The 23,469-nt window shown below is 39.4% G+C and overlaps 3 protein-coding genes across 4 annotated transcripts; all 3 read right to left on the minus strand.

Moving 5' to 3' along the window:
• Positions 1-1,583: 1,583 nt before the first annotated feature.
• e2f3 (E2F transcription factor 3) lies at positions 1,584-9,363 on the minus strand. Of its 2 annotated transcripts, XM_061741956.1 has the most exons (7): positions 9,181-9,363; positions 8,678-8,747; positions 6,457-6,673; positions 4,400-4,534; positions 4,088-4,199; positions 3,793-3,979; positions 1,584-2,922 (listed from the first exon to the last, which is right to left on the minus strand). In XM_061741956.1, the coding sequence occupies exons 3-7, from the start codon at positions 6,663-6,665 to the stop codon at positions 2,672-2,674; spliced, it is 894 nt and encodes a 297-aa protein (XP_061597940.1). In that variant the 5' UTR covers positions 6,666-6,673; positions 8,678-8,747; positions 9,181-9,363; the 3' UTR covers positions 1,584-2,671. The 2 variants fall into 2 exon arrangements, with proteins under 2 accessions (XP_061597940.1, XP_061597941.1); XM_061741957.1 differs by lacking the exon at positions 8,678-8,747.
• A 2,864-nt stretch (positions 9,364-12,227) lies between these two features.
• LOC133461167 (uncharacterized) lies at positions 12,228-15,559 on the minus strand. Its single transcript, XM_061741958.1, has 3 exons — positions 15,219-15,559; positions 14,266-14,381; positions 12,228-13,195 (listed from the first exon to the last, which is right to left on the minus strand). The coding sequence occupies exons 2-3, from the start codon at positions 14,344-14,346 to the stop codon at positions 12,407-12,409; spliced, it is 870 nt and encodes a 289-aa protein (XP_061597942.1). The 5' UTR covers positions 14,347-14,381; positions 15,219-15,559; the 3' UTR covers positions 12,228-12,406.
• A 2,108-nt stretch (positions 15,560-17,667) lies between these two features.
• Positions 17,668-22,513, minus strand: srfbp1 (serum response factor binding protein 1). Its single transcript, XM_061741061.1, has 3 exons — positions 22,418-22,513; positions 19,279-19,728; positions 17,668-19,121 (listed from the first exon to the last, which is right to left on the minus strand). Exons 1-3 carry the CDS (start codon positions 22,418-22,420, stop codon positions 17,898-17,900), a joined length of 1,677 nt encoding a protein of 558 aa, XP_061597045.1. The 5' UTR covers positions 22,421-22,513; the 3' UTR covers positions 17,668-17,897.
• Between the last annotated feature and the right edge of the window lie 956 nt (positions 22,514-23,469).

The raw sequence follows: 23,469 nt of genomic DNA on the forward strand, positions 1-23,469 counted from the left end.
ATGATCTGCAAATCTATCTGCCAAAGTTCATCAAATGCCCTGGAATCCATCCACAGGTGCCTGGACGACATTAAACTCTGGCTGTCTCAAAACGTCCTCTATACAAGAGTAAAACTGAATGTATTGTATTTGATCCTTCCAAGCCCCCCAGTAGTACAGTTTCCTCATTTATCCCAGGTCTTGATGCCCTCGCCTCTCATTTCAACCAGGTAGGACAAACAGATCAACTCTGTTGTCAGTGCGACCTTCTGGCAACTTCGACTCCTCACAAAAGTCAAGGCGTTCTCGGGCCGCTGGTTGGCAGTGGTTAAAGCAAGCGGCCCATGTACTGAGGCTACAGTCCTCCTGTAGCGGTCGCAGGTTCGAGTCCCGGCCTCTGGCCCTTTGCAGCATGTCGTCCCCATTCTCTCTCTACCCAATTCCTGTTTACACCTTGAATAAAGGAAAAAAATCTTTAAAAAAAAAAAAAGGTCAAGCCGTTCTTGAGCCGTAGTGACCTTGAGAAGGCTGTACATGCTTTCATTAGTTCCCGGCTTGATTATCGTAATGCCCTTTACTTTGGTATCAAACTCTACTGCGTAGTTTGCAACTTGTCTAGAACGTTGCTGCTCGCCTGCTAACAAATACTCAGAAGCACGACCACATCACACCTGTCCTCTATTCTTTACACTGGCTCCCTGTTGAACTTAGAATTCATATTAAGCTCTTGTTTGTTTTCAGTGCTATAAATCACCTTGGTCCCTCATATCTGCAATGTTATAAAATTCTGTCAACCCAGCGGGTAAAGGTTGCAGGGAGGAAGGTGAAAACGTGGGTTGATCGCACTTTTGTAGTATAGCTGGTCCTAACCTCTGGAACACGCTTCCCCTTGAGTTACGGCCCCTCCCTAACCCGCGTCAATTCAAATCCAAACTAAAGACGCACCTATTCAGATTGGCATTTGGCTTATAATAGCCTTTTTTATTGATGGATTTTATACTTTTGTTTCTTTTCATTAGTTTTTCTGGAATGTTTTTATCATTCTAAGTCTCTATGTGTTTTATTATTTTTGTAGTCCATGTTTCTATTTGATTATAACTGTAAAGCACTTTGGTCAACAGTGGTTGTTTTAAAAGGGCTATACAAATAAAGATTGACTGATTGACATTAACGCTGCACTGAGTGGTGAAAGACGTAAAAAGATGCATATGCTACCACAAAATATACAGTTTACAGGAATTAGCTTGACTGTAATTAAAGATGTAAACCTTATACGGTTATATTTTCTAATTTCATACAAGAAAACTCCAGATTTGAACCAGTCTGGTTGGGAATGTGCTCATGAACCCGGATACGTCGTCTTCTACGTTTGACACAATGATAACAAGCTGGGTTACACACATAAATGGCCCTGAGGGACGACAATCGTGCTGTGAATCACTTCTACCATGAAGTAGTTTTCACAAACAATCTAGTGGTGAACGTTTCCATTCATCACATAGACTAAAATAGCCATCAACAAAGAAGCCTGGTTTTGGTTAGTCTTATTCTCATTTTTCATTCTTATTTTCAAAGCAAAGATGACACCCACATATGCACCGATCCTCCATCAGCCACTTTAATTCAGTCGTTAGGCGACATGAACCTCCTCCTGGCCTGGTTCATGTCTATTGTCATCAGATGCAAATAACAGTTTGAGTTTACAAAAACAGTCTTGTTGTGCTGCAAATCATTTTCAAGGGCTCTCATAGATGCTCAAGTGAACACCACATGGTTTTAATAGTACAGCCATTCCACTCCAACCGTGGTGACAAACAGTTCTTCACATTTTCACAGCCTTGAAATACATCAAGTCCTTTGACTGGTAGAGTCTGGAAGGATGATGTTACCGCTCCGTCAGCTGCCGCGGCAACAAAGCAGTTAGCCTGCAAGCGCAGCAACAGGAGCGTGGAAGCAGCCAACCAATCCCACCTGACATGCATCAACCTGTCTCTGATGTTCTACAATCCAGGACAGACCCTGTAGAGGAAAGGCGAGGCACATCTGCATGATTCCAAGCTGAGAGCGCTTCACAGTGTCACAAAGGGAGAATCCCACCGTGATTAATAGCTTACAAGGCAATTTCCTGCTGGGCTGATACTACTGGGCAGGAGACAGAAACACGACAACAAACAAACAAAAAAACCTAGGATTAATCCATGTAACACAAAACAAGATTTACAGATCATCTGAAAACCAGTACAAAAGCATTAAGTTAACTCTCTGGAGGAACTTTAAGCAATAAAAAAAAAAAAAAAAGGAAAAATAATTACTTAATTCCAATTACAAAATCTTTCAGCTGTGATGCACCATCTCTCAAGGTTCCTTTGGGATATACGCACAAACATAATCATCAGAATCTCAGCAGACGAAGACATTTCTACCACAGAATGACAGAACTGTACAATATAGACCGCTATGTTCATACTTTGGAGAGAAATGATCAAAAAAGGTGTGAAAACTAGATGAAAGGTCCTAAACAAACAAAATGCACGACAGAAGACATTCACTCCTCCGCGGTCTGCAGGAAAGATGATGATAAATCCCAGTGAGGCCAATGAAAATGTACCTCCAAAAGAAAGACTTGCGCACACTTTGTCTTTGTTTATTGCATCTACTCGGCGTCCGGTTTGTGCAGACCTCCGTCGCCTGCTCAGAGAAGCGACATGTCCATGGGCGACTGGCCCAGGTCCATGGGGAAGAGGTCTGTGATGCCCTCATCCTCCGCCAGGTCCAGAAGGTACTCCTCCTCACTGAGAGAGAAGGGCGGAGGGGGAGTGCCGTGGTCGTGGGGAAGCTGGAGGGGGCTGGGCGTGGAGGAGAAACTAGACCGGGGGGAGTGTTGTGTCAGCTGGGACTGTTGGTTTGAGAAACTGTCAACTCCGCAACTATTGTTTGTATCCTCTGGAAAGAAGACAAGGACATAGAGAGATAATGATTAGAAGGGATTAGCTTAAAGATCAGATATTTGACTGGTTTTCTGTGTAAAGCCAGAAGCTGATATTCCCTGTGCCGTGATTAGGCCTGTGTTGAAAAAAATCAATTTTCCGATTCTAAATCGATTCTCATATTAATTCCTAAAAATCGATTTGTATGTCTAAAGATCGATTTTTTTCCACCATTACATTTTCACCCGGTGAACTTTAATCCCACTAGTCACGTCATTTAATTCACACATGCGCGTGGTGTGAAACTATCAAACAATGAACATGGCGTCAAAGATCAACCACAGTGTTAACAAAGCGCTGGTTTTGAAAACTCCTGAACTAAATAAACTTCTCTTTAGAGAAAATACTGGATATTTCAGCTTAAATTTCTAAATGTTATATTAGTTCAATGAATTTCATATTATCTATATTAACTATAGCTTGTTTGGTTTCTTCTGTTATCGGACACGGTTTGTCATGACATACCTGAAAAATGCTGGGTGCATCATGGCAATATGTGTGTCTGGTGACAGAATAAATTAGACAAGCTAAAATGATTTGTTTACGGCATGAGCTGTTGCAATTTCCTTCTTTTTTTGCACTTTAAATGGATATTGAAAGGCCTATTTGAGTTATTTATTTCTTAGTTATTTCACAATAATTATTGTATTATTATTTCACTAGTTATTTTACAGTCGTATAATTCAGGCAACAGCTCATAAAACCTTTTTAATAACACTAACACAGATCAATATCGGATCAAATCAAATGGTGATAATCGATTCTTAAGAATCAGAATCGATACCCAGCCCTAGCCGTGATGACGATTCCCAAACAGAAAGCTCACGTTTAGAAGATGCCTGCATGAAGGAGGAGAAAGGCAGCGGGAGGAAGACATCGTTCCCAGAGGCGGCTGACTCCAAGTGGCTGCTCGCGGCAGCTGCTGCTGCTAGGGATTCCACAGAGAGGGGCTTGTCCGTGCAGAGGAACACTTCGATGGGTCCATGGACGCTACTGAGGTGGACCTGGAAGCTCTGAGCATCAGGGAAACGCAGGCTGATATCATTAAGGTAGCCAACGACAGACACTCACGTCGGGGGATGTGGCAGTGCTGTGACTATTGACCATCCCATCGTACGTACCTCCTCCGGATGCGGCACCTGAAGTTTAGTCCCTGCAGGAGCTTTGATCACGATCACAGTCTGTTCTTTCAACCACGGAATCTGACTGACATCCTTATAAGTCAAATAGGCGTATGTGATCCCCAAGGTCAAAGAAGGTCACTGTGATTGGAGAATTCGATAAAACAAAACTGCAGAAAACATCTTTTTTGGCATAAATGTGCCTTCTGAACGGACAACAACAATTGTTTTTTTCTGTCACATCAGGGGACTAAAAGTTCAGCTCTGACTGAAATCAGACAGTTAAAGGAAGCTTCATTTACAAACAAAGGATATCTCTGGCAGTGGCGGTCCTCACAGAGAAGGTTCATCTGCAGTGTGCAACGCTGAATCAGCTCATCCAGCTTCTCCTCCTCCTCAATGAGAGCCTTCAGCTCTCCGTTCTTCTGTTCACCCACGTGCTCGCCCCTATGGACACGCATCACACGACACAGGGACAACTAAAGTGACTATTTATGACTAAATATCGTCGTCAACAAACCATCATCTGAGGAAAATATATAATGCAACATCGTAGATTAATAAAAACTAGACTAAAATGTAGATTACAAAATAAAAACTCTGCTAAAATGTGTCTTCATTTTTGTTGACCAAAATGAGACGAGACAAAATGTTGTAACAAAGTTGTTTCCTGTGGTTTAGTTCTGCTGCTGGGTGACGTCACGTGGAAATCCCAGTCGCTGCAGCGGGGAATCAGATCCAGAAGATGCAGCTGCAGGTTAGAGGCTGATGCCGTTAACGCAGAGCTCTAGGTTCACGCCAACTAAAAACAAAGTTACATAGAGAAATGCGGGGATCTTCTCTGGGGCTGGGAGAAGAAGAAGAAAACCATCTTTGGATACACTTTCCTACATAGACGTGGAAAAGAAAACCCAATGTGTTGTCGAAAAAGAAAAAGATGGGGAGAAATGCGGAAAAATAAATATGTTGTAAACTCAAATTAGAGTCTTCTGTATCTGGAATGAATGTATTCTTGAGTCTATAAAGGTAACGATAATATGATAACCTTGTTTGAATTGTAAAATGGGTTTTGCTAAATAAATTCTTTGACTAAAATAAGACTAAAATGCTCAGATTTTTAGTCAACTGAAACTTGACACGACTAAAAGGAGAATGAACGTGACTAAAACTAATAAAAACTAAAAGGATAGCTTGACCCAAAGACTAGACTAAAACTAAAATTGAAACAGGCTGACAAAAACAACACTACGGAAAACCAAGCAACAGCCTGCAAAAACGACCACAGCTTCCTCCGGACATTTATGGCGCTTTTATACTAGTACCTACTGAGCGCGACTCGACTCTTCTCGCCTCCACTTGCCTTGTCCTTGTTTGTTTTTAGACACCCAGATGAGAAGTAGATTGGAGCGAAGCTGCTGTGACATATCTGATTGTTTGATCTAAACGAAGAAGACAACAACACTAAAGATGTAGAAGATGGATTAGATGATATATGTGCTGCTGGGTCTGTGGCTTGTGTTCGATATCAAGTTAAAAATTTAAAGTAAAATAAGCTTTTTTTGTTTGTTTGTTTCGGCGCTGCTGAAAAGTCTGTTGGGAGCCGCGAGCGCATGAAGTGACAGAGCTCCGGGTAGATCTGGTCGTTCCTTATCACCCGTCTAGATCCCTTTTAATTCTCTCCTCAGCCACCAGGTTTATGAACATCTGCACCTCAGAGTTGGATCAACAAACAGACTTTTGCTGCCATTGCCTGTCGAATAAAATGAAGAAGCCGCGAGCCGCTCTTGCGCCGATTCCCGCTTCCTGACTCAAATGTCTATCGGCCCCGCCCCCCGACCAATCGGTGGCGTGTAATGTGATGACGTCAGATACAGCCGACTCAGCCGCTTAAAACCTCGGCAAAATAGATACAGAAAAAGTATCTACTCGGCACGCCTCCACCCGCCTCCACCCTTAGTGGAGAAGCGCAAAACCGGGGCGTGGCGAGTCGAGTCGCGCTGAGTAGGTACTAGTGTAAAAGCGCCATTACAGTGAGGTTTAGATCACTGGCCTTTTCCTCTGTCGCCCTCGCCGCTTACCAAAACATAATACTTTTGAGGAAAAGCTCTCAGCATTAAAGGGGCCATTATATACATGTTTTTTTAAGAAAAAGCACCGTATGTGCTGGAGAGGGAACCTTTGGGTGTCTAAAGTATGTTTCAAGACCAAAAAACTTAAACATAATACCACCAGCACTTTAAAGTAACAGAAGTACAGTTCATCACTCAGCAGTCATGTAGCCTCTAGACGCCGTCGCTGTGAACCCATCACATTGTCCCCTTTGGTTTTAAATCAATGAAAGAGCAGCCACTGCTGGCCCTTCTACTTACAACCACTGGACCTGGTTTTTGGTCTTCTTGATGAGCTTGACTCCTTCCAGGACGTTGGTGATGTCATATATGCGTCTCTTTTGTGTGTTAAGCTCCCGGCAGACGGAGTTGAGGTCCAACACTCCATCTGCCGAACGATGTAGAAGGTTTGCAAACTTCTGGGTCAGCAAACCCAGCGACGTGTCACACCGCGATCTTCCCAACAGCATCTTGACTGCTAAGAAAGGAAGAAATAAAGAAAGATGACTGATGGGCTGACGATGTCCTCGTCAGCCCATCATGATGCATCATGATGGCACAGTCCCTGTTATGAATGTTCATAATACTCAAATAGAGCAATCTGCAACCTGTATGGTAAAAAAAAAATAATCCCTGGAGGAACAACAGACTAATCTTTGGAAGAACCACTTTAAACTGGAAATTGAACACCAAAATAAATGCATATTAATGGAATCAGTGAATTATGAAACACCATTTGCCTTGGATGACATCACAGGACTGGGTGGTACCTGGAAGCTGCACCTTCTAAATTGTTCCCACGTGTTACACACTGGTTTTCATGCAGCAGTTTTATCCAATTGTAAATGGCCCGGTTTCCCAGATCAGTTAAGTAGCTCTTAACAGCGAAAGACTTCTTTCACAGGCTCCTTAAGAAGGTTTGAAAGAAGTCTTTCGCTGTTAAGAGCTACTTAACTGATCTGGGAAACCAGGCCAATGTGTACATGTGCAGGAGGAAGGACATGTGACCATAAATCTGCAATAGTGATGGTTTTCTGTTGGGTTCTCAGCTGTTTCATTATGTTCTGTACGTCCCGTGAGCATGGATGAATGCGTAACATGCGACTACAGAGGTCTAACATGGATGGAAATCTGTCCCAACACTGAACTAGAGCTAACGCCGAGCTGAAAGGCGGATCAGTCTGAAATCTGGGTTTCAAATTTATTTATTTTTTTATTTAACCTTTATTTAACCAGGCAAGCAGATTAAGAACAAATTTCTTATTTACAAATGCAGCCTAGGGGGGTAAGACTCCCAACAGTTGATGTTATTGGTTCTGTACTTCACAAACCATGTATTACCCGTCACCCCCTACCTTCTCTTCTGAGTTTGACAGCTGTCTGACAGGAAGCCCGCTGTCATGACAACGCTCAGGTGGGCAGCGTCTAGTTATACTAGTAAGCCGCACTTCACTCTTCCACCCACAAAATACCAAAACAAGGACATAACTAGTCGTGTGCAAATTAGATGTAACAGAACATGCCTGTTGCGCCTGTAAAGACGACGGCAAATCTCACAGTAGACTTGTAGTCAAGACCACCTAAACCGAGACCAAGATACTACCAAGACCCAAGAGTATCAAGACCAAGACCAAGACTAGTTCAGCTCAAGACCGAGACTGAGACCAAAAACAACCTACCGGTAGCTATTTCATCATCTTGTGTGAATTGTAGAACATCAGCACCATCCTGGTTCAGCTGCTTAGTTTCCATATGAGGTTGTTTTCAACTGCAGCTCAATAACCCAGAGAAGTGGATAATGATGTTGAACTCACTATAAATGTTTTCATCCATCAGCTGATATCATTTATGTGTGGCGACTGCACTACTGCTATTTCTGCACCATTGGAGGATTGACTCAACTACTAACTAGTCCAAAAGTCATGTAACACAATAACCAGCCTCCAACACCCCCCTCCACCTCAGAAAAGTAATGAATAGTAAATGTTACTGATTTAAAGCAGCACAATGTAACTTTTCCACCTTAATATAATATTTCCAGAGTGATTGTGATGGTACATCAACTTCCAACAGGTTTAATGACACCTCTGTCATGGTCTGAGGGGTCTGTATCACCTTCACTGACACTATGTAACTTTGAGGTGGATGGTAGGAACCCTGCCACATTACTGGTAAAGCACTACCACTTTTGTCCAAAGGAGCCGCCAAACTCAACAAAAGCTGAAAGTTACATTGTGCTGCTTTAAATTGTACTTAATTTGGAGATGAAACGTGAACAATGACGATACACAGAATTATCGACTTGAAATTGCATTATTTACCATTATAGTAGCTAAATTACACTGAATATCAGCATCACTGAAATGGCATAGACCTAATGCTTAATGCTGTTTAATGACTATTTGCATTCTTTTTTGTTTTGTGTAATTGTTTTTTTGTATGCTCGAAATAAAGATTTCAATCAATCAAATCACAGTCTTACGTTTGGCCCCTGGGGCCGCAGAGGCCGCATGGCTCCTGATGTCAGCTTCCAGCTCCAGCCTGCTCGGTGCCTGACAGGAAGGATTTACCAGAACTTAATACACAAAATTGAATTGAAAATAAAAATAAAAAGCTGGAAAAATCCTCAACACTACATAATCAAATATTAAAAGTTTTAGTTGCTTTATGCAGCCCTACTTTGGTCAGTAACAGAGTATGGCTTTGTCATTCATTCGTTCACGTTTTTTGCATATAAAAAGTATGGATGCATGTGTCTAGGTGAAGGTAATAAGTTCATGTTTTGCTCTGAAGATGGTTATTTCTCCTTGCAGGACTGAAGGCTGATTTATGGTGCCGCGTTACACCGACGCAGAATCTACGGCGTAAGGAACGCGGCGACGCGCACCGTACGTTGGGCGTCGCCGCGTAGCCTACGCCGTCGATTTGACGCGGAACCAAAATTCAGGCTTGAGTGCAGCAGCACTCCCATCCCCCCAGCCTCACCTCAGCCCGCTGCAAACAGGCGTTCAGCGACCAGTAATCTACACTTCACTCAGTTTCAGACGATGTCTTTTCACTCTTCCAAACACTTTGTCAGAATATTCACGAGACGATGGTCAAAATATTTAAAAAAGTATGCTCCAGCAAGGTGTAGTGTTATACGCCTCAGATCAGGCTAAAACGCGACTCAAGTCACCGGATGTACACAAATGCAGCCAAATTTCGCCTCGCATTTAATTTTCAAAATATAAGCATGGAATTAAAGCGTAGTTACTTTGCCTTTTAACATGAATTATGTGTCACTGTCTCGTTTGGGAACTTTATGAGACTATTACTAGTGGAAGAAAACAAACATTAAAATTAAATCAAATGAGTGGCAGAGGTGGAAAAAGTACTGAAAAATTGTAATTGAGTAAAAGTATATTTATTTTGCTTAAATCCTACTCAAAGTAAAAGTAAAAGTACTCATCTAAAAATTTACTTGAGTAAAAGTACAAAAGTACTTCATTTAAAATGTAATTTGACTAAAAGTTACTTTCAGTTGTTTAATGCAAAAAAAGGATGAGTCACGAATCAAATCCAGCACAAGTTGTTTTAATTAACTTCGAGGCATATTAAAGTACACATCCACACTTGTAAAAGCTCGGCTGAGCTCAGTAACAAGATCCTCTTACTTCCGCAGAACAGGACAAAAAGGACAGTCACAACCTGTACTGTAAAGTGCAAACTATTTTCAGTCCAACCGACAACACTAAAACCAGAATCAAAGTATTCAAACACAAAATAAAGTGCCCAATGCCCACAGGATCCTGCTATTCACAATAATCCACAATAAAATGCCCACAAGATTTTAACCAAAAATGTTGTACTCAGTAGGCTAATGTGAGGGGGTTCAAATGTAGCGAAGTAAAATACTTGGGTCAAAATGTAGTCGAGTAAAAGTAAAAATTACATATTTCAAAAACTACTTAGAAAATTACAAATCACTCATAAAAAGTACTCAATTACAGTAACGTGAGTAAATGTAATTTGTTACTTTCCACCCCTGATGAGTGGTAATTAAAAGGAAGCAGTTGTAGCCACATTAGCAACTTACATTTTTACGGACAGTTATTTGTATTGTGATGTGAACGTATTTTGTAACACAAGCAGATTTCGGACAAGTTATGTAATACACTGAATTAGTATTTCAACTTGATGATGCTCGTAAAACCCAATTTCCAAACGCCTCCATTTGATTCAAACATGCTTTTATTTTGAAGATACAGTAAGAGCTTCCGCTTTAGGCGGGATGCGTTTGGCGTTGCGTTTAATTTCAAGATATTGTTTACACAATTACCTAATATTGTTATGAATGCTTGGTGAAAAGTTTTAATAATCCATGGTATTAAATCCCCCTCATTGTGAATCTATTTTTTTAAGGAACCTTCAACGGCTGCTGCTGATACAGATTCACCTTCCAGTGAGCAGAGGTGTCAAAAGTATTCACATTCATTACTCAGATAGAAGTATAGATACTAGAGTTTAAAAATACTCCTGTAGAAGTATCACCTCAAGTTTTTTACTCAAGTAAAAGTATAAAAGTATTGGTTTCAAAACTACCTAAAGTATAAAAGTAAAAGTAATGTAAGGGGGGAAAAAGCCATTAAGGACAAAAGCCATTGAAAATGAATGCATCTTAGTATAATGCAAATATATTAAAGAACCATATATGTGTACTATTGAGCATTAACATGTGTTTCAGAGAGCAGGAGATATGATGACTAGTTGCCTATAAGTATTGTAATGGTGCAAAAAGTCAAACTTCAGAGGCATGTTATCATTTATCCTAACCTTTATTGGAATGTACATCCAAGTTTAGTTGCAGGAATCTGAGGGAACGGATGTAAGAACAAAACTGGACAAGAACATCTGAAACAACCACAACCAAATTCACTCTATCCGGATGGAGCAATTTAACTGGATAGTTTTTTTTTAAAGGCCGAAATGAAATAGAGTAACAAGGCTGTTTTTAAAATGTAAGGAGTAAAACGTACAGATAATTGCGTGAAAATGTAAGGAGTAAAAGTAAAAAGTCGTCTGAAAAATAATTACTCCAATGAAGTATAGATAACCAAAATTTCTACTTAAGTAAAGTATTTGTACTTTGTTACTTGACACCTCTGCCAGTGAGACCTGTGCCAGCACCCCAGAGGAGCCCGGCTTTGTTGAGACTGACTCGAGGCCCAGTAGTCCCCTCGCGGAATCAACAATCTGTGGAGGGACGTCGTCTTCAACTTTGCCAAGCACCTCCAGTCCGAGGCCTCAGGTGAAGCGCAGCAAAAAGGCACTTGATGAGTCCAGCAGTGAGTCAACCAGTCTGATGCGTAGCATCGGTAAAACACTGGAAAGGATGCTTCAGGACGACCATGATGATTCCTCTCTGCATACTGTAAAAACATTGAACACAGAATGCAGTTGCCACCACATGTATTGCCATATTTCCAGCATGAGGTGGACAACTGCCTCTTCAAGTATTTGGTGGACCAGAGGCAGACAGAAACATCTAAAACACATTTAACTTTGTTGTAATTTTTGATGTGCTACTGTAAATAATTCCTACATGTTTATATTGTTTTTTTTACTACCTACGTTTTTATATTTTTCTTTGTATTTCATTGTATTGCACTCAGATATTAAAACACTTTTTGACTTAAACAGATGGTATTCTAGTTTTTTTTTACACTATAGATCATTTTATCAAGAAGCACCATTTTTAACTAATCTAATCAGTTAACAGTTGTTTTAAATAACCATTTGTGAATGTCATATTGGAGTTAATACAGCCACACATATAGAGATAAGTGGAAACTTGGGTTAATATAAGTTGACCATCTATTTTAAATACACCACAAATGTGTTTATTCCTCAAGCAGATAGTTGGCATGTGTTATAAATAACAAAATCCAGCAAGTCTTGCTAGAAACTGTATTAGTCCTTGAATAGTGCACAGAACTGTGGAAAAAAACTAAGGCACTCCATCTTCAGGTAAAAGATACTGTGATTTTTTGATATTCAGACACCACATGCATACATGCCAAAGAAACATGAATCCACAGTAAGGCACAATGAACGAGTAATTAACATCAAGCCAAAATAAAAGATCCAGAAAACAAATACTGTATATACACTATTTACATCACACATCCATACTTCTGACATGTATGAAAGGTTTTTCCCTCATAATTTACTATATTTTGCCCCACTGAAAATGCACCGCACCAGCATCAGAGATGAAGTAACGGCATAGTTCATCCCTGTGTTGCTCGGCTCTGGTTGTAGCATTGGTTGTGTGTGGCAGGGAGGCTTGCCGTAGCTCAGGGTCTTCTCTCCATCTTCCTGGGACAGTGTCATGATCTGGTCCTTCCTGGTCAACAATTCCCGCCATGTATAGGTCACGGCTCTCGGTCCGCAGGAAGTTGTGTAGAGCACAGCAAGACAAAACAATGTCCTCCACTTTGGCAGTGTCTTGAATGTTAATGGTGGTTTGAAAGACTCGAAAACGGTTGGCTAGGATGCCAAAAGCATTTTCTACCACCTTTCGAGCTCGTGACAGCCTGTAATTGAAGATGCGCTGCTCTTCAGATAGCCTGTGGTTTGGATATGGTTTCATGATGTACTCCTTCAAAGGAAATGCCTCATCTGCCACAACGCAACAAGGAGCCAGCTGGTAAGAACCAGGAAGCGGTGCAGGGGCAGGGATGTTGGATGTTCTATTCTCCAGGGCATCCTGCAGTGTGCATCCTCCAAACACTCCGCCATCTGAAATCCGCCCATTGCAACCAACATCCACGTACAGGAACCTGTAACTGCTGTCGACCAGTGCCATCAGGACCATGGAAAATGTATCGGATTCAGTTCCTGGTGGGGGGCGAACGTTTACATGTTTCCCATCCAGAGCACCGAGGCAGTTTGGGAAGTTCCACTGAGCCTGGAATCCATCGGCTACTTGCTGCCACTCTTCCACTGTGTCTGGACACTGAAAATAAAACACATGAAGGATAGTTTAAGTAACCTAATACATACAAAAACAAATAAAGAAACTATTTGCTATTCTGTCTGACTTGTAGGACAGAGAACCTTGAGAAACACATATACTGTCTGTTGTGATCAAAAGACAAGATTAACATAGGCCAACGCATGTCTGTCTGACATCATCAAAATGCAGGTTGAGTTCTGGGCATATCCTGCTCAAGACAATTCATACCACAGTGCTAATCCAGTTACTATTATAATTACAAAAGGCAAAAGGACAGATCGTCTGAGAGTCTGAATAAGTTGATTTTCTGTGTGAGTATCTTATTGACTAAATTATTCAGGTGTATTGCTGTAGGGACATACAACAATACACCTGAACAATTCATTTCCATTTCATTAGTAACTGAATTGTTCAGGTGTAATGCTGTAGGGACATATAACAATACACCTGAACAGTTCATTTCCATTTGATTAGTTTCAAGAGTTTCTTTTACTCACAGGAGGCCTATTTTTATGCAATTAGTTGTGTAAATACATACAGTCATGGAAAAAATGATTAGACCACCCTTGTTTTCCTTGTGTTCTTGTTCATTTTAATGCCTGGTACAACTAAAGGTACATTTGTTAGGACAAACATAATGATAACCACAAAAATAGCTCATAAGAGTTTTATTTAAGAGCTGATATCTAGCCATTTTCCATGGTTTTCTTGATAATAACCTAAATCACTTAAGTTTTTACATCAATAGCTATGGCATTGCACTGCCAAAAACAGTGCTTTTATGCATTCAGTGTTTTCTTTTCTGTCTGTTTTAGTCACATGATACACTTTAGTGGTACCAGGCATTAAAATTAACAAGAAATTGGAGAAAAAAGGGTGGTCTTATAATTTTTTCCATGACTGTATATACTGGAGACAATATCAAAATACAAATTTAACTAAATCTATAAATCGACAATACAAATGTAACTAAATCTAGTAGATTATGTTTCTACAAAGCCAAGATGTAAACCGTATTGCACAGCTGAAGATGTAAACGAGATGTAAGATGTAAACATAATCACACATACCTTCAGGTATTTCTCTTTTAAAACCTGGTGTATTGCTGCACAGGTTTCAGGAACGAATTGCCGGATCGTTGATACTCCCATTCGGAACTGGTGAGAAAGGCTCCTGAAGCTTTCCCCTGTTAATATTAACAAGCACATAACTTAGTTATCATGTTTCAAATGTGTCACCTGTTTGTTCACGCACTTTATTCCAAATCCAAACAATGTTCAATCTTTAAAAAGCACATTATACAAAATGAAAGTGTTGTAGTTTTAAACATATCTAAACCACCGCGGTTGAATTGGTTTGATATTGGATATTGGATATTCGACATTCAACACCCATAAAACTTGTGATACATACCACTGATTTTGGTCAAACCACTTGTGATGTGTTCATGGTCATCTAGACTATATATCACAAAACAGTAATTATTAAAAAATCATATAAAAAAATCATATATATGGGCTGATTTAAAAATCATATGGGCTGATTTAATGTGGTTTAATGAATTCAACACCCATAAAACTTGTGATACATACCACTCATTTTGGTCATATTGCTTGTGATGTGTTCATGGTCATTTAGACTATATATCACAAAACAGTAATTATTATAAAATCATATTATGGGCTGATTTAATGAGGTTTAATGAATTCAACACCCATGAAACAATCGGTGTTATGTATCACAAGTTTTATGGGTGTTGAATTCATTAAACCACATTAAATCAGCCCATATATATGATTTTTAAAACAGCCCATATATATGATTTTTAAAACAGCCCATAGGCCATATATATGATTTTTTATACGATTTTTTAATAATTACTGTTTTGTGATATATAGTCTATGACCATGAACACATCACAAGTGGTTTGACCAAAATCAGTGGTATGTATCACAAGTTTTGTGGGTGTTGAATATCCAATATCCAATATCAAACCAATTCAACCGCGGTTCATCTTGCCTACCTGTTGCCAAGAAGCTCAGTGTAATCGTCAAACGTTCCCCCACGGAGATACAATCCCTGTAGTTGGTATTTTTCCTCTGGATGATTGGCCTGATAAGTTCCTCCACAAGTGGAACTGAGCAGGGAAAAGCCGAGCGAAATCTTTGAAATGGTTGGTTTCATTCATGTCCAGCTCTCGACACAGGTCCGGGTAAACTCCTGGAGCCTGTCGCTGTTGTATCCATGATTTCACCCATGTGGTGCGGTTTCTTCTTATTTTTTGCCTCCGCCTCCTCTTTTCTTCTTCCACAAGCAGAAGGCCGAGGGCTGATAAAGCCACTGCCAATTTTTTATTACGCATTGTGGGAGCGAAAGTGGTCTGGAAATGTGGTGTGAATATGAAGCATGGACGAGACCCCCCACTACGGTTGTGTTTCCTGTATCTGTCACACGTGGGTTTCCCCACTGCCCCGCCCCTTTAGGAGACTAACAGCAGGTCCTGAGTCCATTGAGCCCTATGGGAAGTTTTTGATATTTCTCATATTTTTTTATATGTAGACAATTTGAAGGCTGTTATATCTGATATGATTAATATAATTATTCTTATGGGTAAATATCATATTCACTGCTGTAAGTGGAGAAATGGTAAGCCCTCCTTTGATTGGTTTTTAAATTATTTTAAATTGTTCTTTTTGTCCCTCAAAAAAATTGATTCCAGCAAAATGGCTAAAAAGATTTGTGACGACATATCTTGTTCTTTGCTTTTGTGATTCATGCCTCAGACCTTGCTCCTATTTTGTTATGGTTTTTGTTTTGCCTGATTTTGAAAATATATGCAAATGTTTTTACTTGTATTTTAAAATAACAACCCCTTTTTGTTTGTTTTGTTTCATTTCTACATATATATATATATATATATATATATATGGAGCCAAATCAGGGCCAAAAGTTTTGCTAATTTGAAAATAAGATTTGAACCTGAATTTTTTTTTTTACAGTTTCAGTTTTATTTTTTTCAGTATCAGATCTTTTTTTCAGTTTCAAATCTTTTTATTTCAGTTTCAAATCTTTTTTTCAGTTTCACTTCTTTTTTTTTCAGTTTCAGACTTTTGGCCCGGATCTGGCGTGGGGGGCGTGGCATCAACTGAGAGGGGCGTGGCATCATGAGTGACAGCAGAACAGAGAAGGCGGGGGACGTTCCTCACTCATGTGACACCAAAATGTGACACCAAAATGGCAATTTTCAGACCGACAAATTAGGAGAAAATTAACTTTGTTTGAGACCTGTCTCTGTCTGAGCAACACACTCTCAGCGCTCCTCTCTGGTGGTGCTGATTCAGAGAGAGTCGTCGGTCACTGCAGAGCTGCCAAAGTCGTTTTCCCATAGGATAAACTGAAATTTAAAACTAAAATAAAACTTGCTTCTTTGCTTAATAATACTGTTATTGTTATTATTGAAGTCTTTTTGGAAGGGAAAAAAAGAATATTAGACTTATCCGATGATCTTGTACTGGGTTGATATCAGATATTAAAGGAGCTGTATGTAAGAGCAATAATAAAACGAATCATAAAATGACCCCGATATGTCAACAGACAGGGGGGGCCTGGGACTGAAAAAAAAAATATATATATTTTTTTTAATTCTCATTAAATTATGGAATCATTTTTCAAAATGTTTCAAAATATGCCTATTTTGTGGAAAAAACATGTAGTATTTGAGTTACATAAAAGCTGGTTATTTGTTTTCTTCCTAATTGTCCTTGTGGTCAAGAACCCCCAACACAAAAATGGTTTGGCCGCTGATAAAAATTTGATGTTATCATTTAATTCAACCATTAGAATGGTCAAAATGTCCGGTCAGCACAAGTCTGGTGCTCAGAAAAGAAAAGAAAAGAGAAGAAGAAAATAGAGGCCTCAGAGATTCTCTACACAAATATTTTAAAAAGGGGGTGACGGTGAAGCTGGAATTAATAAAGTCAGCGTAGAGCAAAGTAAGAAACAGTGCAGCCAACGTTTACCAACCTTGTAACTTAACCTAACTGGCTGGCTCTAATGTTAACGTCCATTAGCTTGTATAAAAACCTGAAGAGCAGAGGGAGAGGAGAGGAAGAGGGAGAAGGAGAGATCCGGGCGCAGGGGGGGTCCATCTTAGATTATTTTGTCCGGGGCCCAGGCAAGACTGTCAGCTGGCACTTCAATGTGTCGTCGAAAGTAGTTACCTCAACACTTTTACAGCTTGGACATTTTTTTTTTTTTTTACATAAGTATAAATACACCTTATCGTTAGCAAAGTGGTTAAAATCTAATATAAACAAAACAACATGAATACCAGGTTCAGTTGCACAACTATATCTGAAACATCTGAAATCATCTAATTTATGTAAAGAAATTGCAACACAATATATGCTTGTGAATAACACCGGTTTTATTAAAAGTAATTACATAAACAAGTGAGGTCAGGGGTTGAGACAAGAGGTCCGCTGACGATGCCAACATTTTATTTTTACAATGTGCTGTTTCATAAAAACATATTGTTAGTTGTTTTTTTTTTTCTTAACAATACAGTTAGAGAATGATTTAACTGCTTTTTAGGACATTACTAACATATGCTGAGGTCATTGTTTTTCAGACATTTCTAGGATGCAATAGGCATAAACTTAATAAGGTATAAAAGACAGAAACCAAGTACTCTGTAATAGTCTCAGTCATCATCATCAAACTTAATCTTTTTCCCTTGGAATGCCAGGATTTGTCCTTGCTGCTCTTTTCTTTTCTTGCTGGCCTCCCAGGATGGATGGAGCGCCGGCTGTGGTGCTTGACGAGAAAAGACACCTCCACCCCTGTGATCTTTTTGCCCCCGAACACCCCCTCTTCCTCGTCCCCTCCCTCTCCCACCAGATGCAAAACCTCTGTCAACTCTGTCGGGACGTGCGCTTTCAGCACAGGCCTGGCTGTATTTGGACTCTGAAGTTCCTTTTTCATGGCCAACATCACGTTTAAATTTTCCTTGGCCCCTAAATTTACCACTGCCCCTCCCTCTGCTGATACCCCCACCAGACTTAGACCCACCCAAGGATGAACAGAATATAGACTGAGGCGTTTTTGATTTCAGCCTGGCTTCAAGTTTATCAAGTTCAATCTGGAGCTTGTCAGAAGTTTCCTCGCTGCCCGTTGGATCCTTTTTCACATTACCCTCTTGGTCCGGACTTTTCTCCCCTTCATTGTCTTTCTGCTTTTTCTTTTTCTTGAATTTGCTTACTTTTCCTATAAAGAAGTCGTCATCCTCGCTGTCTTCTGACTGGGAGGACTGCTTGTGAAAGCGCTCCTCTGTGCTGTCGTCAAAGTACTCTCTCTGTTCGTTATCCGATGACTCAACGTCACTCTCATCATCATCTGCGCTCTTCTTCGGTGCTGCCGGAACGGACAGAGCTCTACTTTGAGGTTTAACCTTCACTAAGACCTTTGCATCTCTATTTTGTACTGACACGGGTCTAGCATTCGTAGACTTTGACATATTTTCTATGTGAACATCAACCAATTTATCTTTCTCCATTTCCCTCTGAAAGTTGGCAGCAGTTGCAGCTTCATTGTCTTTAAGGACAACTCCCACCTTCTCATTGTCAGTTATTTTTTGAAGCCCAACAGACCTGTCTTTTTTGTTTTTCTTCTTCTCTCTTTCTACCTTCTTTTTAGGAGAAGGCAGAGATGCCTTTTCGGGTTGCTTCTGAACTTTTGTCTTTCCTCCCAGCTTTCCTATGACACGGTCGTCTTTGAAGGCTTGCACAGCAGCTTTGATGCTCTCAATCTTCTTATTGAACTGAGGGTGGGTGGCGATGCGTGCAATAGCTCGGTCAGAAAGAGTAGACTTGGGATTTTTGCACACTTGTTCAAAGTTGAGAGTTATCTGCAAGGCTGTCTTTGTAACCTGAATTGGGAGGAAAATAAAATCATGCATGAGAGGATTTACGGTGTAAAACAGGAAAAGGTTATACATTTTAAATAATTTAAGTGCCAATATGGTTCAGTAAATCACTCTAGAAATGGCCCCTCTGGCCTACAGAGAGGGACATAAGCAATCCTACCAGGTCTGGTTTGAGCTTCTTCATGCACTGGACCTCCTCCATCAGTCTTGCAGCTCTCCTCTGATTCTTCTCGATTTCTGCCTCCTTTCCCTTATTCTTCTTCAGGACTGCAGCTTGACGGAAAAGTTTCCTAATGATCAAAACTCGAATCCTTTTCACCTCCTTCCTCATCTTCACCACCTCATTGTTGAGAATCAGGACAGGTGAAGGAATATTTTCTCCTGTGGCTTGTGGCACTACTTTAACTTCCTTTTCACCACCAACTGTACTTTCCTCTTCATCGTCATTGCAAATCTCCTGCCCTTCTTCCTGTTTCTCCTCCTCCTCCTCCTCCTCCTCGTCCTCAGTCGCCTCGTCCTCAGTCTCCTCCTCAGTCTCCTCCTCCTCCTCCTCCTCCTTCTTCTTCTCGTGTTCCTCAACAGGCAACATTTTTTCCTTGGTTTTTATCATCTGTTGGAGAATAAAGCCATCATTACTGATAACAGATAACTGACAACAATATGATACATATACTCACTTTTTTTCATCTAAAGAAAAAAGTGTAGTAATGAAAGCCAAAAGTGTCCTATGGCATGCTTTTTCAACTGTTGGAGTATGGCAACACATCACCGTTTCCCGTTGTCATGATTTACAATCCGTGTTGTTTTGAATTGCTCCGTTAGTTTTATTATTCTCATTATTACTCCAGAAAACAGGTTTTTACTATTAACTTGGTTAAGTAAACACTGAATAATTAACTTGTGTCTTTGGTTTTTTTGGTATGATTTCTTTGATTCATTCTTTAATATATTTAAACAACATTCTGTAGCCTGAAATTTAAAATGTATCCCGTGAAGTTGCACTAACACCTTTACAGTATCTTGGGGTTTGTTAAACCATCTTTCTGGAATGGCTCCCCTGAACACAAATTGTCACTCAAGATCTTATCAATGCCATTTCTGAACAGACACCCTTGAAAGCTGACCACGTGTGATCAAATCATGGCACATGCTTTATGTCCCTTGAAATCGTATAGTATGATACCATAGACTGTATACAAGCATGGACGAATCATTCAGTCACGTGACCCACTGGGTTCTGAAGACCGGTGTTGTGCCAAAAAGTGATTGCCTGCCAGAATCTGATTTCTTCTGATTTGTGGCCGCGGGAGCGCGCACAGCAGCCTGTTGAACGATAGCGCTAAAACGTCAGATTTTCAGATTATGAAGCTCAAGAATGAGATAAAGTCATATTTAGGCAGAAACAACTTTTCATTAACTGCATTTGGCCTTCAATCAATTTTTGGCAGGTGAAAATGCCTATTTTGTGTTGTAATGGTCCTTTAAAAGAGTTAAAAGCAATCCTGAGAGCTCTAGTGTTTATATTATGAAGCTCAAGAATGAGATGAAATCATATTTAGGTAGAAACAACCTTTCGTTACTTGTATTTGGCCTTCAATCAATTTTTGGCAGGTAAGAAGACCCATTTTCAGGGGAGAAATCAGATTCTAGCAGGCAATCACTTTTTGGCACAACACCGGTTTTAAACTTTAAAATTTTTGTTTAGATTTAGAGGTGTCAAAGTCTGGAATAGTTGGTACCATATTGCAAACAATTGTAGGTCCCTATCCATTTTCAAAAGTCGCTCAAGAGAGCATTTAATTCAACAATGTAGTCAAGAAAGCTCTTAATGTTCTTTTGCACTTCATATTCTGTGTTCCCATTTGTTCAGCATAATACTCATATTTTCATGATCATGTGTACAGTAATTTTTTTTATCTTTTTTTAATTTTTTTTTTTTAATTATTTTATTTTCATTCATGTTCTACATGCAATTTTTATGATTTATTTTTATTTTTATGATTTTGTATCCTCATAAGCATTTTGTTAAATGTTATTAAGTGGGGGCTCCTCATAAGCTTACTGGCTTGCTCGCTCCTCCCTGCACAGTTTCTTTTAACTGAACTTATTTGTGTAATGTTGTTTTTTATGTTATGTGTTAAATAAACTAAACTAAACCGGTTTTTTGTGTTTTTTTTTTTTACAATTGAGTGCGGTGAATTTTTTTTAACTTCATATTAAGCATTAGATGCATTTCCAATATGATTGACTGGCAGTCGACTCAGCCAATCGTGAGCCGGTATCACTTCCTCATCAGCAGGCGTCATGCTACCGCACTCCGCGGAGCAACCACACGTTTGTACGAACCCAGCGTCGGATAGACATGACGGTAATGTTTGATTTCGCCGTCGAGGCCACATGTTAAACGGTATAACCCGCTGTAAATGTTTACCAGCAGCTCTGCGGATATGTCGGCGGGGTTTGGCTGAAGGAGCTGGGAGCAGAGCTAACGCTGAACCACATGCGGTGGGCGGGGTTGCTGCTGAACAAGAGAAACGGGCTTCAAAAACCGCTCTCCACAAACCAATGGGTCTCCTAACCTAATGGATCGTCCATTGTTATTTACTGTATACAGGACTGTCTCAGAAAATTAGAATATTGTGATAAAGTTCTTTATTTTCTGTAATGCAATTTAAAAAAAAAAAAAAATGTCATACATTCTGGATTAATTACAAATCGACTGAAATATTGCAAGCCTTTTAATATTGCTGATTTTGGCTTACAGTTTAAGATTAAGATTCCCAGAATATTCTAATTTTTTTAGATAGGATATTTTAGTTTTCTTAAGCTGTAAGCCATGATCAGCAATATTAAAATAATAAAAGGCTTGCAATATTTCAGTTGATTTGTAATGAATCCAGAATGTATGACATTTTTGTTTTTGTAATTAAATTACAGAAAATCACAATATTCTAATTTTCTGAGACAGTCCTGTATGTATAATACTTATGTGATCACTATATACCAAAACACCAAAAGACGTAAGTTTTAGGGCACTTTTTTATGTCAACGCTACTAAACTGTGTATTATCCAAGTTAAAAGTAACCACATTCATTCGTATGCCATCGCGTACTGTTGCGTTTGTATTAATCAAGTATTTGGATGAGCTAACGCAGTATGATACCTCAAAACAAACGTGGCCAAAGCAGCATGCACTAGTGAAACTGTTTAAAACGAGCTACACGTGAGTTTCTTACATCTGACACGTGTCGGGAAGAATAAGAAAACTAGTATTTCAGCGCGTAATTAGCACACTTACCATTCAGAAAAGAAAACTTTAAAAAAGAAAAGTCAAATTTGAGAAAAGAAACCCCACGACTAGCAGGAGGCGGCCATGTTTAGCACATCGTTCACGGCGCGGTGACGTCAGACGTCGCCGTCGGGGTCGGGACGACGCGGTGACGTCAGACGTCTTTTTTTTTCAACTTTATTGAAGCAAAAGACAGAATTGAGAGCAACATCAGACATATGTGTATACAACATAAAACTACACAATTATACAGTCACAAATACGCCTGGGGAATTAGTCATTGACAAAGAAAAAAAAATTAAACAAATATCTTATATAGCTTACAAAGGTCATAAGTTTTAACAGCTTTTTTATTTACAGAATCAGATATGGAGAATATGTATTGTTTGATATATGCGGACAGCTCCGGAAAATTCGGCTTTTTATTTAAAAATTTGGATGTGTGGATATAGAATTTAGTTAAAATAATGAGCAAATTGATCAAATAAAATTTACAGTTGAGATTCCTGTCAAATTCAATATATCCAAACAATACATTTTTCCAGCACAAATTAAATTGGGGGTAGATGTGATCTATAATAAAGCGGGACAATTTACTCCACAGTTTTTTTGTGTACAGGCAACACCAAAATAAATGAATCAGTGTTTCATTGGGAAAACCACAAAAAGTACAACTCACATCAATGTCTTTCTTAAGACTCTGTAAATAATGATTGCTAGGATAGAATCTGTGTAGCATTTTAAAGGAAATCTCTTTGACTTTATTAGTTAGGAAAAACGTCTGTGGTAATAGCCAGACTTTTTCCCAATTAATGTTTCCAACAAAAGAAGACCAGTAAGATAGTGAAGGTGTACTGATGATGTCTTGTTGAAATGCTTACGAACAATATTGTTTTTGTTCTTAGTGTTCCAAGAAAAACACATTTTTCCAACAGTAGTTTCAATTACATTTTTTTTTTTTATTATTCTTTATTTAAATCTCAAAATACAATGCAAAATTAAGAACAAGGGTAACATACAAATACAGACATTCGAGCACCATATACAAAATAAATAAACAA

The sequence above is a fragment of the Cololabis saira genome, chromosome 15 (assembly GCF_033807715.1).
Source record: "Cololabis saira isolate AMF1-May2022 chromosome 15, fColSai1.1, whole genome shotgun sequence".
Classification (NCBI taxonomy): Eukaryota; Metazoa; Chordata; class Actinopteri; order Beloniformes; family Belonidae; genus Cololabis; species Cololabis saira.